This window comes from Trachymyrmex cornetzi, unplaced genomic scaffold (genome assembly GCF_001594075.2).
Source record: "Trachymyrmex cornetzi isolate Tcor2-1 unplaced genomic scaffold, Tcor1.1 scaffold503, whole genome shotgun sequence".
Classification (NCBI taxonomy): Eukaryota; Metazoa; Arthropoda; class Insecta; order Hymenoptera; family Formicidae; genus Trachymyrmex; species Trachymyrmex cornetzi.
Window position 1 is genome coordinate 685,745 of NW_017299811.1, and position 22,301 is coordinate 708,045.

General features: G+C 26.7%; 2 protein-coding genes across 2 annotated transcripts in view; one reads left to right on the plus strand and one right to left on the minus strand.

Moving 5' to 3' along the window:
• Positions 1 to 16,504, plus strand: part of LOC108765630 (uncharacterized) — a 36,192-nt gene extending 19,688 nt beyond the window's left edge. The window contains exons 14-20 of the mRNA XM_018514428.1: positions 3,714 to 3,830; positions 4,298 to 4,505; positions 4,682 to 5,157; positions 5,768 to 5,945; positions 15,246 to 15,467; positions 15,680 to 15,909; positions 16,313 to 16,504. Of these exons, the coding sequence (XP_018369930.1) occupies positions 3,714 to 3,830; positions 4,298 to 4,505; positions 4,682 to 5,157; positions 5,768 to 5,945; positions 15,246 to 15,467; positions 15,680 to 15,909; positions 16,313 to 16,471 (1,590 nt within the window). The 3' untranslated portion in view covers positions 16,472 to 16,504. The remainder of the gene's footprint in view (positions 1 to 3,713; positions 3,831 to 4,297; positions 4,506 to 4,681; positions 5,158 to 5,767; positions 5,946 to 15,245; positions 15,468 to 15,679; positions 15,910 to 16,312) is intronic.
• A 1,643-nt stretch (positions 16,505 to 18,147) lies between these two features.
• Positions 18,148 to 21,607, minus strand: LOC108765609 (zinc carboxypeptidase-like). The gene is made up of 7 exons (XM_018514399.1): positions 21,521 to 21,607; positions 21,178 to 21,337; positions 20,307 to 20,819; positions 20,137 to 20,224; positions 19,773 to 19,975; positions 18,644 to 18,728; positions 18,148 to 18,390 (listed from the first exon to the last, which is right to left on the minus strand). The coding sequence occupies exons 2-7, from the start codon at positions 21,322 to 21,324 to the stop codon at positions 18,170 to 18,172; spliced, it is 1,257 nt and encodes a 418-aa protein (XP_018369901.1). The 5' UTR covers positions 21,325 to 21,337; positions 21,521 to 21,607; the 3' UTR covers positions 18,148 to 18,169.
• Positions 21,608 to 22,301: the final 694 nt, after the last annotated feature.

Here is a 22,301-nt window from a genome sequence, read left to right on the forward strand (position 1 = left end):
CGGTTAAAACTTGTTGGAGGTCACTCAGGGTCACGACCTTGACAACATGTGTCAAGGTCAAGGTCATCGGAGGGTGGTCCGTTATAATGCATAATTATCAACATTTTGTACTAAAAACGATCCACTCAAATCCTTGTTAAAATTTTGTGTTGAATTTTTAACATATCCGAATTTTAATTTAACATAATATGATTGTGTTATTTAAATATTTTGTGTTAAATTAAAATTCAACATTTCTCGGTGTTAAAATAACATACTTTATAGGTAAGTAAACAAATAACAATAAAACAAAATAATGTAGTTTTAAAATAATGTAGTTTTAAAATAAATAACAGTAAAATTAAGGCTAATGAGAGTCAGCACGGAAAAGGTGCGCATAAGTATTAATTCATATATACTTCCAATTGGTAAATGATGTATATCTTTATTTCGAAATCTTGAACGTTTTCACTCTCTTTGGAGTCATCATCAGCAGTTACACATAATTAAAAATCCATGTTGGTTGAACGATCTTTGTTGAGTCACTATCAGGTTCCCAAGATTGAAGTGGAATCTCAAACAACCGTCAACCCTGTTATGAGAGAAAGAGAAGTAATAAAATTCTCTACTCCATAAATTAATCGTGCTAAGTGTGCATAAGATGATATGTGTTCTTATTATGATTAATTTATGGAATAGAGAATTTTATTACCAAAGCTTCATGACAGGGTTGACGGTTGTTTGAGATTCCACTTCAGTCTTGGGAACCTGATAGTGACTCAACAAGGACAGATCGTTCAATCAACATGAATTTTTAATTATGTGTAACTTGCTAATGATAGTGAAACACTCTCCAAAGAGAGTGGAAACGTTCAAGATTTTGGAATAAAGATATACATCATTTACTAATTGGAAGTATACATGAATTAATACTTATGCGCACCTTTTTACCGCACTGACTCTCATTAGCCTTAATTTTATTGTTATTTATTGTAAAGTTTAAGAGTCCGATTTAAATTATATTTTGGTAGTTTTAAAACATAAATTCTAAGAATAAATAAATAAAATATGTGTGTTGATTTAATATATTATAAATGTTAATTTTATTGAAGAAATATGTTCTGTACAACTAGTTTTATGTGTAAAAAGGTACAGATATTTTGTATTATTTTCTCTTTGTAACAGTAAATATCTGTTAAATCTTTATATTGTATATATATTATGTTAAATATCACAGAGGCATTATTTATTATTTAATTGTTTATTATATGTCTGTTCAATTTGGTGTTTAATAATTTGTCATAGTTAACCTGGTAATTATAATGATAACAAAGCAAATTCAAGGATCGTGATAATCTATGCGGTTTGACATGTATATAAGTCCGATATTTTAAAAGCTATTAGTTATTACATATGTTTGTCTAATGCGATATTTAATATTTTGTCACAATTATAATGAAAATATGCTAGGACAACAAAATCTTATCACATCTACAATACAAGATACATATATGTTCGCAAAATTTGGTTAATATGTTAGTATAACTTAAGATCTCTAAAGAGTAATAATGTAATCTTACGGATAATGTAATCTTCTTCCAAATTCATCAACAAAAAAACTCCAAAAAACAGAGCGAATGAGAGTCAGTGTGGTAATTAATACGCAATCTTAATTGCTCAATCTAAAAATAGAATCTTTATTTCAAAAATAGTACGTTTTAGATCTCTAAAGAATAATAATGTAATCTTCTTCCAAATTCATCAACAAAAACACTCCAAAAACAGAGCGAATGAGAGTCAGTGTGGTAATTAATACGCAATCTTAATTGCTCAATCTAAAAATAGAATCTTTATTCCAAAAATAGTACGTTTTAGAGTTCACTTTGGAACCATCTTCAGCAAAACAAATTTAAAATATCAATCCCTTCATGACAAAGAAAAAATCATCAGATTAGCAGATTTGATGTTATAATCTATTCGAAACATTAAAATTATCTCATAAATATTTCTATTGAACAAGTTTCACATTAACAATAAAACTAGTGACCCCAAGACATAGAAGGAATTCGTCTCAACAATGGATCAACTAATTACAATCAATATTCACTAAAAAGTATCAAATTAAAAAACGCATGTTGATCGCAGCTCGAACGAAACATGACTAATACAGTTAAGATCTCTAAGTTAGTTTAAGTTTAATTAGCGATATTGAGAAGGATTCGAAGTAGGATTGAAACGTTTATCTTTGTACTTTGATAATTATGGAATAAATTTATCACACATGTACACCCAGTGTTCGGTTCTCATTAAGTATTTAATTACTTAATTTAAAATTAATTAATAGCTTTATAAGTGTTACTTTATCTTATTGTACATGTTAAATTCACTCACATAGAATATTTATGCATGTATATATAAAATACGTATAATATATAAATATTATGTGTGGATACATGAAATTATAAATGCCTATTTATTCCGAAATTTTATATGTTAATAAATAAAAGTAATTAATAAATAAAAACTTATACCTAGGTACATTTAAGGTATCTGTACCTAGGTATTTTATTTTTCTAGTACTTGTAAATGTACTTATATAGGTGCTTAAAGTAAAGTACACAACACTCATTAAGATTTGTTGTGAAATTCTGGCATAGAAAATAGGTCAAATATCACATTAAAGATAGATACATCCAATTATTTACTTAAGAATTTTTTTATATTTAATATCACAAAATCCTGAATAAAGAATATTATATTCTAATATTTCTTATATACACATATACTCCTAATATAATAAAACGAAATGACGCTGTACATTTGATGATGAGCACATTTTGTGTAGGCTTAGCGTTTTTTGATGGAGGGATGTCATAGATATCTAGAGACATGCGCAATAAATAATCGGTAAATACTTGCAGTTAGCTTTTAATAACGTTCATAAATGTTTTATTTATCATTTGTCTGCTGAATGTACATCGGAAAGGATTAACTTTGCGTAGTGAAAAAAATTTTCTTATTCATCAAATACGGGATCTTCTTCTTACAATCGAATTTATTCAATTTTGAGGTTTCTATTCCATTATATACGGATACTTTTATATTTGTCGAACATACTGTGTATTCTTTACAAGTTTAAATCTCTTTTATATATAAATATGATCTATCATGTCTCTATGATTATTACATTGAAAAGGCCGTAAATGTATGATTGTTGTAAAACACCCGATAAAAAATGTTTCATATATAATTATATAAAATTATATAAAATTGTATATAATTATATAAAAAATTGACATATTTTATAAACAATTATATATAATTATATGTATATAAAATATGTCCATATATGTATATATAATATTTTTTTGTTGGGCATATAAATCTGTAAACATATAGGATAAAAGTGTTGTGATAAGCAATTGAATTGCTTATCACAACATTTTTCATGCACTGTTAGATATTAAAGAAGCAACGTTCACATTAATGTAATTATAACTGCACATTAATGTGAACGTAGTTTACCATTGCTCATTTAATAACTAACAGTGAATAACAATTAAATCAAATAAAAATCAAGATAATAAACTAAATTTAAGTCAAATTTAATACATCGTTCTAAGTTATATTATTTAACTTTATTATATTTTTGTTAAATTAACAATACATTAAGTAAAATCAGCTATAAATATAATTAAAAATAGTTCAAATTGGATATAATTTGTTGTATCCAGATTTTCACAATGGAAAACGTTTACGAAGAGCAAGCGCAGCATAAGTTGAGTAATTATAAAAGTTTAGGAGAATTAATATGGATTACCATTAAAAGCCATGGGGATAAAATCGCACAAGTAAGTAAAAAATTATAATTTGGAATAATTGCGGAATCAGTCCTAACATCAGTAACAATTTGTTTTATTTGTCTTTAATATATTACTAAAGAAAAATATTATCTTAAAATCTTATTAAAAGGTAGTTCTCACAATTAGATAAATACGTTGAAACTATTATTTCGGTACATTATCTGAATATAATTTAACAGACGTTTTTAAAAGAAGAATTCATTTGTAAGACATTAAAACTTTAAATGAAGTTACTTAAAAACTAAGAGTACAAATAAATATTGTAGAAAAATAATACTTAAATTTTATCTAAATTTGTTATATATATATATATATATATATATGTATATATTATATAATAGTACTGATAAAAAATCGATACTTCAAAATTATAAATTGTTCTTTTAATTGCAAGTCTAATAACTCTGCAACATAACTAAAATTTTTTGAAACATTTTTATAATAATACTATGCAGTTGGACGCCCGCACTGAAGAAACGGTCACATACGCGGAGTTGCAAAATAAAGTTGTGAGATGCGCCTTGTGGCTACAAAAAAAAGGAATAAAATCTGGCGATGTTATCAGTATGTGTACAGGCAATCATCTTAATTCTATCGTGCCCTGCCTTTCGGCAACTTATATCAACGCTATTTTCAATCCATGGAATGAAAACATGGACTTGCGTAAGTTATTTTGAGCGATAATTATTATCAAATATTCGTTAAATTAGAGGGCATTAAAAATAATGCTTTTCTAATAATAATAATTCAATTTTATTTATTTTGTGTTAATTAAATATAATTTAATCATATTATTTAGTGTTTATTTTTTATTATTTATGAGCTATTTGTTATATCAGAAACTGCATTGTACTTTTTGCAACTGATGATGCCAAAGATGATCTTCTGTAGCGAGAAATCTGTAAATATCATTTTGAGCGCGGTAAAGAAGCAGAATTGCAATGCTACGGTAGTGGTTTTTGGTAAGCATGTCGACGCAGTTTCATTCTCCGATATCCTGAAAAATTGCAACGATGTGGAAGTGACTAATTTCCATTACATCGAGCTCGATAACATTAAAAAGACAGCGTGCATCATGCATTCGTCGGGTACTACAGGGATGCCAAAGGGTGTCGAACTGTCTAACTACGCTATGTTATTTATCAGCCTTCAATATGAAATAAACTTGACCGACGTGCCATCACTTTGGTTCTCTACTATTTATTGGATTACTGGGATATTGATGAACTTTAGCGGAATCATACAAAGCACCAAAGCAATTATCTATCCAGAATTTGACGAGGAGATGACTTGCCGATTAATCCAGAAATACAAAGTAATATTATTTTATCTGTGGAAAGTTTTTTTTATATCGAATAATTAAAGTAAAAAGAATTTTAATTTTTTGATTTTTTATTTTAAAAAGAGTAACTACAATAAGATACGTTATCACGCTTATCTAAACACTATAGATAGGTTTTATAAACAATTACAATATTTGCTTTAATTATTCGTAATTTCTGTGATAAAATTGAGTCAATTTATTGCATAATAATAATTATAATAGAGTTATTACAATAAAATTTAAAATTTATTATAATACGATGCTCTTAATTTTCTGCTTGTATTTGTCGTACCATTAATAATTACAAGCATTTTAATGAATAATGAATTAATGTTAAATTTTCGAATCAAAATAAATGCTAACTGTAAAACTAAAAAGAATGTATCATAATCTCATATCTACTAGTGTTGTAAATAACAAATTACTTTTTTTATTCATTTCTACATTTAGTGATAATAGATATTAAATAATTAAATAAAAATAATATTTACTTATTAATATTGTAAATTTTATAAATAGTTTTATATTTAAATGCAATTAAATTTTATATCATATCTCGACATAATATAGTAAAAGGATAAATTATTATTTTACTATTTAGATAGAAATTGTGTTCCTTGGTACGAACATGATGAATCGTTTACACCAATCAGATTACATACAGAAATATCCATTATCATCTTTGAAAGCTGTAATATTCGGTGGTGCATCAATTAGGCCAAAAGTGCAAGAAGAATTGAGGCATCTTTTGCCACATGTTCAAATATTGCAATGTTATGGTAAACATTATTAATGCAATAAGATATTAAAATGAGCTGGAATATATAAAATAAAATTCCCTAGTAATGCATATTTATTTATTGTAAAAAATTTTGTTCGTATACTTTATGTTCCTAGGGATGACGGAAGTCGGTACTACTATGACAATACAACTACCGAATCACAAAAACGGATCTTGCGGGGCAATAGTCAAGAATGGACAAATAAAAGTCATAGATCCAGAAACCGGAAAAGTACTTAATTCGAATCAGTCAGGAGAAATATGCCTGAAACTACCATCTATAATGACTGGTTATTACAAAAATCCCGAGGCAACAAAAAATACAATTGATAAGGATGGTAAACAGATTCCTTCTATCATAATAATTATAATAATATAATTATATTAATTATAATATGTTAATATAATTATATTAATTATTTTTAGGTTGGATACATTCCGGTGACATCGGTTATATAGATGAAGATGGAGAAATGTTTATTGTAAACAGAATAAAGGATCTCATAAAGTACAGAGGATATCAAATCTCTCCCAGAGAAATCGAGAATGTCTTGATATCGCATCCAGCAGTATCAGAAGTTGTAGTAATAGGAATACCTCATGCTATAGATGACGAACATCCACTTGCTTTTATAATAAAGCAACCTGGCGCTAAGGTTAAATTTCTTTAAATAAAAATATAACGGAATAGTGTAGAACAAAAATTTACTAAATGAAATCTATTTGATAATTGCAAACTGATTTAGCATAGTCCGAGATATTTCTAGAAAAATCTAATAAATAGAATGTCTTCTATAGAAGTAAAGGTATTGTTTTAGAGACACAATGAAATAATTAAATTAAAAACAAATTAAAGACAATAGTAAAATTACCACATTAATATGTTTTTTAATATTTTAAATAAATAAATATATATATATAACCAACATATAAGTTTCTATTTCCTTTATTAAATAGTAAATTAAATTAAACATTATTGCATATATTGAGAGAATATCATTACGTTTATACATTACATTTTTATGTAAAATAAGAAATTATTATTTTTAATAAAAAATAATTTTTTTTATATATTAAAATGATCTTTCTAGCATTGGTTTAATTTTCTTTGTACAGGTGATAGAACAAGAATTAATAGACTTTGTAGCAAAGAATATGATGGATCATTGTAAACTACGTGGAGGAGTGATATTCCTGAGTAAATTTCCATATTCAAGTACAGGAAAAATTGCGAAAAAAGATTTGAAAGCAATGGCAATGAAGCACAGTGATAAATTAATTTAAAATAATAAATAATATATATACATATAATAAAAATAAATAATTTTATAATAACATAAAATTTCTATGTGTGCATAATTGTGCATTATTTCAAAATGATATGTATTATAAATATGAATTATTAGTAATTTCATAAATAAGCAGAAAATACCTTTCCTTTTTATATATAAAAATAGTTTTATTTTAATTAACAGATATAATCTTCTTTTTTTATTGGGTATATTGTACTGTGTATACTTAAGTCTTTTCTAATTGAAAAATGAGTAAAAATTAACGTAACAAAATTATTTTTTTAGATATTTGTAATCTATTATGAACAATATTCAAAAATGTATAAAGAAAGAAAATAAAAAAATAAAGGCATAAAATAACCAGATCTTATTATGTACACAGCCTATCTCTGAGTTTTGGGATCTTTTTAAATATTTTGCTGAGTATAAAATTGAAAACTAATGGTCAGATTCAAAATAGAAAATATTTTTCAACATTAAAAAAAATATGAGAAGTTTTCAAATATTTAGATGGGTGCAATAAAAATTAAAAAAAAAGTAACATTTAGATTTAGATCATATTCGATGTACGTGTAAACTGAAATCGAGTGAAACAGCATTAAAAGTGGTTACAACCATTTAAAAGCATTCGAGTCTGTATAGCTACAATCACGCTATGTTTTCTCAAAACTATTAAAATGCAAGATTACAGAATATTTCGTACTTAAACTTTAACTGTGCGCACTTGATTTATAATTAACTAACTGCTAAATACGTCTATCGACGTATCTAATTAACATCGATCTAATTGTTATTTTTCTTTTTTAAGAACGAGTTATTAAAAATTGATAACTAAATTTATCAGTGCGTTCTAATATTAATGTGCTCCTTACTCTGATGAAATGAACAGCAAAGTTTACAAAACATTGACATTAACTTTGTATCATGATACGACGATAACCCGCAAACTTTTTGTCACCTCTGAAGAAAATGTCTGTGAAAGCTTCTAAAGTATTATTAATGATAATTATAGTTTTTTTTTTACTTAGTAACAAGTAATGGCAAAGAATTATTTTTAAAAAGTAACTTTCTAAATTTTGAAGCATATGTTATGGACTCAATTAAGAGCTTAAAGTCCCATCAAATTCTGCAATAAAGAAGATATACGTACATATGATTGCCTAATTGCAGGAGTCAGCGAAAATCAGTATGGCAAACTGGGATTTATTGGCAGAAGAAGCAAGTTTGCATTGCGTTTATATATTTATGGCAAAAGAAATAAGGTAAAAGTTATCACAATAAAATATCTTTCTTAGATAATAGATACTTTTTTTCTAAGTTTTACTTAGATCATACGAATATTACGATAAAAAAAGATAAAAACAAGAGGCAAATCATTTTTCGATTCCTGTTTGAATTATTCTCAGCAATAATTATTGGTCAGACGTTCAGATGAAATCAAGGCATGAGAATTGTATCAAATTAATAAATTAAATAAAGAATATATTTGTCCACACTAAATTATTCAATGTTTATATCGCTTATATTTTTATTCTTTACGTTTTATATTTAATAAATAAATAAGCTGGATACAATGTAACAAGTTCAAGTTCCATTTATTACAGAATATAGTATCGTTTCTAGCACGAGAATGTAGAGACAGGTTTTCTCTATCGCATTAATACAGTTTTATTTATTATAATTACAATCAATTGTTTAAAAAGTCGAAAATATTAAAGATGTAAAAAATGTACAATCTGATTTACCTTAAATAGAGAATCAGTAAGAAATATTTAAAAGTTAATAAGAATCAGTGAACAAAGTTAGTTAAAAATAATAACAAAACAGGTCAGTTGAAAGTAATTTGGAGGTAATCACGCACTTGTTGCATTGTTAAATAATTCTATTGCACCACTGCAAGTGCAAATCATTTCAGTCAATCTTTAGGTATAAAACCTGTATTTTATGTTTATGAGAAAAGAGAGACACTTTCGTCGTATCTAATATATAACTTCTTCTAATCAGTACTCCCACTCCAAAGTCTTATAGGCCTTCTACAATAAGCCGCAAGTCAGAAGTTCTAAGCGATCTTAAGTCATAATCGGTGAAGTTGGCCAATAGCCAACTTGAATGACTTGGTTAAGACTGGTTAAGACTTCTGACGTTCTGACTTGCGGCTTATATTGTAGAAGGCCTATTATTCTTAAGAGAGAAGAGAGAGCCAAAACAAACCCGCAATATTTAATTTATTATATTGAAAAATATAACAAAGTAGACGCATTTCGTTTTGAATATTAAGAATATTTTAAAAATATTTTTCCCAAGATAAGTACTAGAGAATGTTGAATAAGGAATATTATTGATTGATCTAATAATGATGCAGCAAGTTTATGATTTGAAGAATTCGTCGAGATACATCATTTGTAAAGGAAGGATATCGTAAATATTTCTACATACGTGGTAAATAATCAATGATGCATGTAATCAGTTTTTAACAATGTTTACAATTAGTCTCTCATTAATCAATTGTCTATTCATTCATTTGAGAGAATAATTTTCGCGCAGTAAATAAAATCTTTATAGTTATGGAATCTTTTCCATTGCAATCAACATTATCTATTCTTTTTCATTATATACCGGATATCAATATTTGCAAGCAAAAGTATTGTGTACATTATATTATATCACTATATTCTGGCAACAAGGTAAATCAGATTATATATTTTTTACACCTTTAATATATTCGACTTTTTAAACAACTGATTGTTATAATGAATAAAATTGTATTAATGTGTCGAGCAATATTCAATATCATATACCATTTTATTATAGATATGTAGACGATATCGTTCTTTGTTTACCAAATTCTAAAATCGATTCTATTCTCGAAAAATTCAATTTATTCCATCCAAGGTTACAATTCACTTTGGAATTGGGTGATAATTCTATCAATTTTTTGGACACAACCGTAATTTAAAAAAAAATAACTCATTGATATTTGACTGGTATCAAAAACCAACGTTTTCGGGAAGATTTTTGAATTTTTTGTCTCAGCATCCAATTTCACAAAAGAAGAGCATAATATTCAATTTGGTAATAATATTCACTTTGAAAGGTTATATGATATTGAAAGTTTATTAGTGACATACATACAATAAACTTTTATTTCTTCGTTTTAAATTGTTGACTAAAAATCGCATGTTTGCTAGTTTAAATAATTTATTCAAACTATTTTATATAGAATAAGTTGTTGCTTTGTAACTACAGGACGTATAATTTACTGGAATTAAGATGAACAGGGTGCATATTATTTCTGCATTTTTTATTACTTCTAAAATTATACAACATTATGTTACACTTAAGGACTAATTAAGTGATCTGTAAGAAGAAAGAATTTTACACATAACTGCGAAATGCGTCTGATGGCTGTACTTGCGTAATTATGATTTGCATTATATAGAATTAAAATATTAACATTGAGTGTGTTTAATGAACTGATTTCCGGAATTATGTTTCAAGATTTATAGACTTTAAATACTAATACTGAGAATGATTCGATTAAGAGGTCGAAATATTTGTTAAGACAAACATATATTGAAGAATTGTTTTTGGTTCGTAGCCCTTCTAAAGTACTCTCTTTATTTTGAAATTGTTGAGCCATATTATCTACTGCTTTTTTATATTTTTAATATTAAGAAGAATTGCGCTAATTGATAACCAGCGTTGACTCCTTATTGCCTGTATTGTATGTTATATGTTTTTTCTAAATTGTATTAATGTAATAGAGAAAACCTGTCTCTACATTTTCATGCCAGAATATAAAACATATTTACGTAAGAGATATTTTCTTTTATCAAAGTAATCTTATCAAGTAGCAAATAGTCGTAGTGTATCATCAAATACTTTGTAGTTAATATATAGACAAAGATTAATATTTCTGACGTAATATTTAATGATTTTTATTTAATTTAGAACATATAATAGATTATCAACAAAATTCTAAGCCATTCTTCAGTTTTTACATACAAAGATAGTTTTATGTATAACTTTATTCAGAATCATCGACATTTATTCTTTAAAATACAGATTATTATGTTTAATAACCATTCGCCAATTTACTAAATGTCGGAATTGATTTCAAGACCTTCCCTAATTTATAATAATATTATGACAGATTATTGCAACTCAAATATTTTAAATAACAATAAGAATTTTAGATAAATTTTAAAATATTTTACAGTAATAAAATATTTAAAACATTAATATTTGTACATTGTGTAATATTTAGAGTTAGTCAAAATTTCTATATTAACTTGTTTGTAAAACTTACTTAAAAACTACAAGTAATTCAAGGATACTAAAATTACAAATGTTAATAACAATGATGCAGCAATGTTCATTTGTGCATTGCTTGCAGACAACGTCGTTAGTGATAGAGGGAGAATGTTTTATAGATATCTAGAAATAGATACGTATGCGATGAGTGGCCAATAAATGCTCACAGTTAGTTTCTAACAACGTTCATAAGTGCTTCCTTGTTTGGTAAATGTTCATCAGAAAAAAATAATCTTTATATATTTAAAAAGTTTTTTTATTCACGAAATCTTCATTAATATTAATTTTTATTTAAATTTTGAGCTTTCTATTTATTATATACGAATACTTTGATATTTCTTGAAGGTACTGTGCATTTTCTATAAATTTAAATATGTTTTATAAATAAATATGATAATCTATCATGTGTTTCATTTATGTATTGATGTTTACAATAATTTACTAATTGTAAGGCAGCTGCGTATAGTAATAATATCTTATTGTTAGTAGCTACTTTTTAATACCTATTATTGATCACAAGTATTTTATAAATTATTGACAATAATAAATGATTTTATTAAGACCGTAATGTGAATACACAATAAGTAAAAATATTAAAGCCTATAACGGTCAAAGCTGGATATTTAATGAATTACACGAGCTTTTTGTTAAATTCATATTATAAATAACGATATACATGTCGATAATTGTTGTATACATACATCTGTTTTAAGAAGATGAACGCTCAAAATAGTGTTATATTTTATTCCATCATAATTCAGTTCTTACTTTTAAATGACTGGCAGTTGTTCTCAAGATTATTGGTGCTATTATGTTTTTTCCGTTATGTTCCATGTGACTAAGTTTTACAATGAAATCAGCAATCATATAATCAAGTAAAGGTAAAAGATTACATAAAAAGTAGTAAAACCGTCATTTTTTTTATAATAAAATTTATTGGTGAAACAATTTGCAGATTTAATTTCTATCAATAAATAAGAATAATGCTTTTAGAGAATTCTACTAAGAAAAATTAGTGAATAATGAAAATAATTGATAGTAACCAATATATTGTCAGTCTCATTTTAATTAAAATTTATTTCGGAAGAAAAATCACTTAATTTTTTCATATGTGCATTTCACCCCATCTTCCCCAACATACACAAACACATACGCACCTTCTATATGTATTTCTATATGTATGTACATATAATACATATGTATAGTAGTAGTTGCTTTCAATTAGTTTAGAACAGTTATAATTTATTTAGAACAGTTATAAAACGCTTTATTTATCCTGTATTGTAGAGTGACATTTTTTAATTATATTCAAGAATCTACATTTACGATCTGACATTCGTATATTTCTAGTGACATGGTTGAGAATAAGTTAAAGATAAGTGCTAAGCAAGCTTGATAATTTTGACGTCATTAAGTTTTTTATGCTATCTTTACAAAATAGTAAATATATGAGTGCTATAAACCGTATAAATTAAAGACAGCACAAAGGTATTGCGGTATACAATTAAAATAGTTATACCTATCTGTTACATCTAGACTTTTACCATGGAAAACAGTGTTTACAAAGGACAGATAAAGCATAATTTGAATAATTACAAAAGTTTAGGAGAATTGATTTGGATTACCATTAAAAGCAATGGGGATAAAATTGCACGCGTGAGTAAAAAACTAAAATTTAAAATAATTGCGAAGTTAGTTCTATACAATACTGTTTTTGTTGAAACTATATTGTTCTAAATCTTATTTATAAAAAAAGTGATGATAAATAAATAAATAAATACCCTAAAATTATTTCAGCAGATATTAATAATGATTTTCTAAGAGAGAAATTAACTTGTAGAAAAATAAAATTTGAACAAAAGTTACTTAAGTATAAATAATTGTAGATATATAATACTTAAATTTTATATAATTTGCTATATATAGTTTTGATAAAAAATATATGTTCCTGAATTATAAACAATTTTTTCAATTGTGAAATTAATGTCTTTGCAATATAGTTCATTTTTTGCGATTTTTGAAAATTTTGTATAATACTACTATGCAGTTGGATGCACGTACTGAAGAAACAGTCACATACGCGGAGATGCAAAATAGAGCTGTGAGATGCGCTTTGTGGTTGCAAAAACAAGGAATCAAATCTGGCGACGTTATTAGTGTATGCACTGATAATCATCTTAATACTTTTGTGCCCTGTCTTTCGGCAGCTTATATCAATGCGATCTTCAATCCGTGGAACGAAAACATGAGTTTACGTAAGTTCTTTTGTAATTATCAAGTATGTTCTCACATATTACATTCTATTAGATTAATTAATTGTAAATAACGTTTTCAATAACAACAATTCAATTTTATCTATTTTGTTAACTGGACATAATTAAACTGTACAGTATTATTTAACGTTGCGTTTATCTTTTTATTATGTATGAACTACCTATTTGTTGTATTTGTTATCAGAAACTGCACTGTACTTTTTGCAACTAATGACGCCGAAGATAATCTTTTGTAGCGAGAAATCTATAAATGTCATTTTAAACGCAATAAAGAAGCAGAATTGCAATCCCATGATAGTAACTTTCGGCAAACATGTCGATGCGGTTTCATTTTCTGATATCTTGAGAAATTGTAACGATGCAGAAATAATAAATTTTCATTACATTGAGCTCGATGACATCAAAAAGACAGCGTGCATTATGCATTCGTCGGGCACTACAGGGATGCCAAAGGGCGTCGAATTGTCTAACTATGCTATGTTAACTGTAATGCAACACCATTGGATACACATAACCAACGTGCCATCACTTTGGTTCTCTCCTCTTTTTTGGTTGAGTGGACTAATGCTGAACCTCAATGGAATTATGCAAAGCACCAAAGCAATTATCTATCCAGAATTTGACGAGAAAATGACTTGTCGATTAATCGAAAAATACAAAGTAATATTATTTGTTTTATGTATGGAAGCTTCCTTTATCAAATAATTAAAGTAAACAAATTAAATTTTTTTATACATCCTATTTTAAAAATGTGATAACTAAAATATGTTATAGCACTGGTAATTACAGATTTTCTGTGACAGCTAAGTTTTACAAGTAATCACAATGATAACACATTTACTCTTCGAGAACTCCTATAATAACATTGAGTCTATTTCTTTAAAGCAAATTATAATGTTGTATTTTAGGTGATAATTTACCGTATTAACTTGCGGTAAAAATTATTATACTAATAATTATAATATCAGCAATGCTTTGTCGTACGTTTAAAGGTTACAAATTGCATTTTATCAAATTAATATAGCAAGTTATATATTAATATCTTGCAAGATAAATGCAAATTGTAACTGAAAAAAAGAATGTATTACAATCGTTTATTTACTCATTATGTTATAATTGATTTTCTGGACATAATACGACGATAAAATATAAATTATGTTGCTATCTAGATACAAGTTGTTTTCTTTGGCACGAACTTGTTGAAGCGATTTCTCAGATCCGAATACATACGGAAATATTCATTATCATCTTTGAAAGTTATAAAATGCGGTGGTTCATTACTTAAGACAAAAGTGCAGGAAGATCTAAGGAGTATTTTACCGCAGGTTCAAATATTGCAATGTTACGGTAAATAACATTATAGTGCCATAAATTATATTAATATGCGTTATAGAATTTTCATTATATTTCTTATTCTAGGAATGACGGAAACCGGTAGTGTTGTAACGATACAGCAACCACATCATAAAAATGGATCTTGCGGAGTCCTAGCCGAGAATGTGCAAATGAAAATCGTTGATCCAGAAAGCGGGAAAGTACTTGGTCCGAATCAATCAGGAGAAGTATGGATGAAAGTTCCAAGTTTAATGACTGGTTATTATAGAAATCCCGAGGCAACAAAGAATACCATTGATAATGAAGGTAAAGATATTTTTTCTGTCAAAATAATTATTATTTAGGATTGTTACTTAGTACGTGCAAAATGTCTTAAAACAATTTACATTTATCTTACAAGATATTACTATGTAAATTTTGTGTTTTATATTAAATTCAAAAGATTATATTTAATAATATCTTTACCAAATTACATAAAAATCAAATTACATAAAAATAAATTCTTGGAATATTTGTAGGATGGCTGCATTCGGGTGATATCGGTTATATAGACGGTGATGGAGAATTATTCATTATAGATAGAATAAAAGAACTTATGAAGTATAGAGGATATCATATTTCTCCCGGAGAAGTCGAAAATATGTTACTATCACATCCAGCAGTGTCAGAAGCTGCAATAATAGGAGTCCCTCATACATTAGACGATGAGCACCCTCTTGCTTATATCATCAAGAGGCCTGACGCCAAGGTTCAATTTTTTTGCTGGAAATATAATGGATCATAAATAAAAAAATTTACAAAATAAATTCACTCTGATCAAATAACTGCAAACTAATTTTGCATATTCCAGAATATCTCTTTAAAAATCAAATAAATAGGATACAATTTTAATAAAAATATTTGTTTTAGAGATATAATTAAAAAAACATAAAAAATGTTTCACATTATTATATTAAAATTTTTAATATTTTAAGTATATAAAATCAACATATAAAATTTTATTTCTTTTATTTTATAATAAATCAAATTAAACAATCAAATATTGTGTATATTGAGTAAATGTCATTATTTATACAATATTTTTTAATTCGAAATAAGAAATCGTTATGTATTAGAACCTTTCTTACACTAGTTTAATTTTTTTTATATAGGTAACAGAACAGGAATTGATTGACTTTGTGGCAAAGAACATGGAAGATCAATGCAAACTACGTGGAGGCGTTATATTTTTGGACAGTTTTCCATATACCGCTTCAGGAAAGATTTCGAAAAAAGATTTGAAAGCAATGACAAGGAAATTGGTACAGTAAAATGACTGATTAAATTAATTCAGATAATTTTATAATTTTTGTATACAATAATTTTCAGAATAAAATGTAAAATTTATGAAATTGTTAAGTTATGAGACACATTCAATATAAAAAGCATGTTTAAATTTATACTTGTATGTAATAATTATTAATTATTAATTTTATTACATGTTAATTATATATAGGTAATTAAATGTGTAGAAATATTTGAATCCAAAAATTGTAATAATAAAAACTATTACATATATATATAATTTATTAAATGATATGTGTGTTTCCATATATCTCATTTATGCATATATGATGATAATGCAAAGATAATAGGCTATATAACTGTTATATTATTTTTAGAAATATTTTTTTTTATTATTAATATTTTTTAAGTATATATCTTTTCTAATATAATTTCTTATAAAATATATGTATAGAATTTGTTAGAAACAGACTTGATATACTCGACCATGTTCTTTGTTTCTATCTTAGAAAACAGTTTACTTTCGGTGTAATAATATTCCAAGAGCATTCATTACACTGGTTGTGTTCTTGATGTAAGGATATTCAACTTTCCCGCCTCCACCGATAGATATGAAAAAAATGCTCTTTTATAACTTGTATCGACCTTATAGATTATGTTGCAAAGACCTTATAGATTACTCTCCATCATCCTCGCCGATCTCAATCGATGGCCTTTTTATCTTTAGATACATGTTTTTTATTATTCATTATTTTTATTATCGTACAATTTATGATAAATACTACAATCTACACAGTAAAAAAATTTGTGTATTTGTGTTGGAAACGGTCCAGTCACATTTGTGTTAACAGTTTGTGTTGAATTTTTTAACATATTCGAGTGTTAATTTAACATAATGTGATTATGTTATTTAAAGATTTTTTGTGAAATTGATATTCAATGTTTTTTAGTGTCAAAAATACACAATTTATGAGTAAATAAACAAGTAACATAAAAATAATGTGTTTTAAACGTAAATTCTAAGACAAATGAATAAAATCCGTGTTAATTTAACATACCATTAATTTTCTGACAAAAAATATGTTTTCACAATTTGTTTACAAATTATGTCGACGTTATCTTTCTTTGTACTTATTCTCTTACATAATATTTAGTGTTACCTTCTAATATATTCATCTTGTGTAAAATTAATTTAAAAGTTTGAGTGGACCGTTTGGGACATGCAATTTATGTTAAATTCAACACAATTTTTCCAACTGTGTATTTACATTTATTTATAACATGTTGCAATTTATTTTACGTAAATAGAATCATACGGTTTTTTTCATTTAATAATACATGACATAAAGCGATTATTGCCAAAAATATTGATTATCTAGCAATAATCCCCAGAAAAATATACAACCAATCCCATCATTTTATGAGATTGTTCTTCGGATGTAAAATCAAATAACAAATCAACGATATATTAAATAAGAACAAATTTTACAAATGATACTTAGCAGCCAACATTATATTACTAAGAATTCAATAATAATTTAACTGATTAAATTACAAATCATTAATTTTTAATTCAAAACATTACGTATCATTAAACGTATCATTTTTAATTCAAAACATTACGTACCATGATATTATTGTATTATAGATTACAGATATTGAAAAAGAGTTAGCAAATCGTCAAACACAAAAATATGCCATCAATAATAATATTTATATGAAACTTAGTTAGCTTCAATTTTTCTAGTTTTTTTGGGATATCCACGTGCTTTTGCTTCTTTAAACATGGTCACAAGAGAATCCATAATCTCTTCTCCAGTCGGAATAATTTGATCAGCTGGCAACAAAAAACCGTAACGACCTGTATCACGTAACTCATAAGTGTAGGTGATAGGTGTACCATAAGTTCCTTTAACCCAATCCATAGAACCTCCGGATGCCACATCTGAAAACAATTTTACAAAAAGAGTAAGCTTAAAGAACCATATTTTTATATAAAATTATCTTAATTTAAGATTGTAATAATTATATCAATTTTACAACGTTTTAAGTATAATAGAAGTAAAAAATTGTCAACGATAAACCGTTCGAGAAACTAAAACGTATCTAGATATGACAAGACAGATTGATAGGTGGATCGATAGATAGAGGATGAGAAAAAGAAAGAGAAGACAAAATTAACGAAATTTTTTACGTACATATTGTCTCCGCAACATTTCCGACCGTATAATGAGTTCCATATTTCTTTTCAAGAGCTGTCGCCGTTTTCACACCAATATCATACTGAAAATCATAGAAATAATGTAAATAATACAAATATAATATAAATAATAATATAAATATATAAAGATATAAATTTGGTTATGTTCTATTATTTCTACAAATAATTATTAAAATTTTTTGGAATAATGCACGATGTTTAAAATACTTCTTATAAATAATTACGTTTTTATCTAAAATAATTTATGCAACAATAATAAATAATGTACGTGTCGATAAATTCTAATATTCTTACGGCACTGCCTCGGTGGACTGTAACGTCGAAATCGGAAATTCACCCGAAAACACTGTGCTATCAACGGATTGCAAATTGATAATTATATATTGTATATCCAATTATTTGCATTTACTCATAATTCAGTTGATAATACTGTCTCACTAATGAAGATAGTACTGATAATTACAGAAAAACTGATTGTTTTAATACTATTCCCTATAATACATAATTATTTTATTATGAATTTTTCTATTATGAATTTTACGTATAATGAATTTCAAAATTATATTTATTTTACTTGAGAGAGAGAGAGAAAGAGAGAAGCGCTCTCAAATTAAAATTATAATTCAATAATTATACAAAAAATAAAAGAAACCAGTAATTTAAGTCATATTAATTTTTAATATAATTTGTTTTATTTTCAATACACTGGAGTTCCAACATATTTTCTTCCTTTTATATATTTCTCAAGAAAAAATATTTTGGGCTATTGGTTAACCCACTCTCAAATACTCGCAATGATCTCTGCACTAAAAATAAACTTTTATCGATCTTCTTTAGAAACTTTATTCCATTTAAATATACAAATATCCAATAACATTGGTTTCTTTCATTTTTTTTACTAATTATTGAATATTTTTATTTTTACACTGAGAAAGACGCAATTGAAAGGGTTGAAACGTTTGTCAATTTTTCTCAAGAATAAAGTATACGATTTCACACGCCTGACCTGTGTTGGCTCGTATTGGCTGACTTACATCTATCCTTGGACTAATTATTGAATTATAGTTTACATTTGAGTACTCTATAATTAAAATTACTATACTTACCAAGTCGTTATAGTTATCAAGGTGAGCCGTTGTGTGACCATACGGGAACAACAACAGTTGCGAGTAACTATGGAACGCGATATATGCGTACAATTTGCCGGAAATAGAATCGATATATTTGGACATGGTCTTTGTCTCAATTTCGGAGAATGGTGCATTTCCAGCATAGGTTTCGGAACATGCAGAATTGCTAGAGCCTCCAGCTGATAATATCAAATTGTATATAAATATATGTTTATAAATAATACTAAAAATCATCGCGCTAATTTCCAAAATCTATAAATTAATTTCGACTTTTTATTAGATAATATTTAATTTTTTACTATTACATGGAACAGTTTTCTAACATAATACAAATTCTTACTATTCCATTTGTAACCCCAGTTTCTGTTGGGATCGCTGCCATAACAGAAGGAACTATACTGTTTACGTGTTTTTCTCCATAATCGGTTCTAAAATAAATTAAAAATATTCGTATAATTAATTTATAATTAGCAAAGAATGCTCTATGTGATATTATAAAATGTAATTTACTTTGGTGTGCGTGTACACGTATCCGTCGGGATTGAACGATGGGAAGATATACCAATCGTGGCTCTCAGCCAGAGCTCTGATCTCTGAATTGTCGCTTTTCAACAATTCATGCAAGATGTACATGACAGTTGCTACCGAGATCCATTCTCTAGCGTGAATACCACCCTCAATAAAGACTCCAGGATTATTAGCTTTAAAGGAAACTTTGACGCCTTTGATTTGACGTCCCTCATAAGTCTGGCCGCCCACAACAGTTTGCACAATTTTGGGATATTGTTTCGCCAAGTCATCTAGATTCTTGTTAATTACGTCTAATGTGTGATAGTTTTTAAAATCAAATGTCGACGATGCTCTCGCGGGAGCTGCCCGATTAATTAATGCCTGAACATTCTCAATAAAAACTGTATAGGGTATTTGCATCTGCTTCATTGTTTCATAGAATTCAGGCAGCTTGTGCGGAGCTACCATAAGTTCCGCTTGTTTATTCGCAAACGGTGCAATCCAGTAGGAAAACTGTAAATGATGTTTAATACTATTTATTTAATAGCAATAATAATTTTAGTTTAAAAAATTACTTACAAATTTGTCAGTTTTTATAACTTTTAAGTGTTACATAATATAATAAATAATTTAATAAATTTATAGAGAGAGAGAGAGAGAGATAAAGTTGATTTGATAAATTTTATAAATTTGTGTATATTATATTATTTTTATGAGGTTTATTTTTTTTAATTTTATAGATAATATATATATAAGTAATGAGCAAAATCTCCTGAGTCGTCCATTTTTAACCAGAATTTTTTTTCGGTGATGTTATACAAGGTATATTAATTTACTTTTACTTGTTTTTCTGCTTGAAAAATCTACTTACTCCATCATGATTTTTTGTCAACTCGTAAAACAATTTCGCCTGTCTCCGTGTAGTCGCATTAAATCTGATGACCTTATAATTGTTAAAAGTAGCCTGCTCGGCAGCCACAAAGCCCACGATCGTGCAGAATACTAATAGCTTCCACATGATAATCAGTTCCCTGTAATTTTAATGCACGAATATCAATTTTAATTAATATTTTAAGGTCACAATTACAATAAAAATTTATTTTATATTATTTTATATAATTATAAATTAAATTAATATTGAATTAATATGTATTATTTTATATAAATATTATTTCATTATATATACAGATATAATGTAACTTAAATCCACTTACGAGCAAATATCAATTGTGATTTAAGCAATAAAACATGTAATTCTTGTATGAACAATTTATATCTCAAGAAGAGGGCTCACTTTTCTATAAAACGGTGCACTGGTAATTACCGATATTATAAAGTTCATTAATTTAAATACCTAGTTGCACACGGCACTAAACTTCCATTATCGCACTAATATAATTTACTATTGAAGTTTTGACGTAGAATTTTATACAGGGTGAGTCAAAAATAAAAGAACCTCTAAATATCTCGGAAAATATAAGTTTTACAGGAAAGTGTTTCAAACAAAAGTTATACGATTTAAGAAGATCTTTTTACTGACCTTATCCGTTTGACTTTAGTGGCGTGGCCAAGGTTCAAGATCAAATCGATTTTTTTAAACGAAAATCCTTATTTTTCATTGTATATTCTTGTAGTTTAAGAACTTTTCAAAACACTATAATAAAACATTTTTCTATTAACTACTGTTTGAGTTATAAGACATGAAAGTTACAATGTCGCTAGCATTATCTATGGTGTCCAACTGACGGTTAAAACCTTTCCAGTATTGTTCAGAATTATGACCTTGATAACATTTATTAAAATCATGGCTTTTTAAGGTTATTCTTATTCTTACGCTAAAAATTTTCTAAAAAGTCCTTTTGCCTCATCCTGTACATTAAACATACATTTATGTACATCTTTTACAAGTCTTTTATATCAACACTTGTATTTGCCATCTGTATACATATTTACTTGTACACTTATTAATCTTAAGATGACCATTTTCTTACGCAA

Excerpts from the sequence above, each read along its gene's own strand:
- LOC108765609 (XM_018514399.1), bottom strand. The coding sequence starts at position 21,324 with ATGTGGAAGCTATTAGTATTCTGCACGATCGTGGGCTTTGTGGCTGCC. Across the intron at positions 20,225-20,306 it reads ACGTGTACACGCACACCAAA|AACCGATTATGGAGAAAAAC; the intron begins GTAAATTACATT and ends AATTTATTTTAG. Across the intron at positions 19,976-20,136 it reads CTGGGGTTACAAATGGAATA|CTGGAGGCTCTAGCAATTCT; the intron begins GTAAGAATTTGT and ends TGATATTATCAG.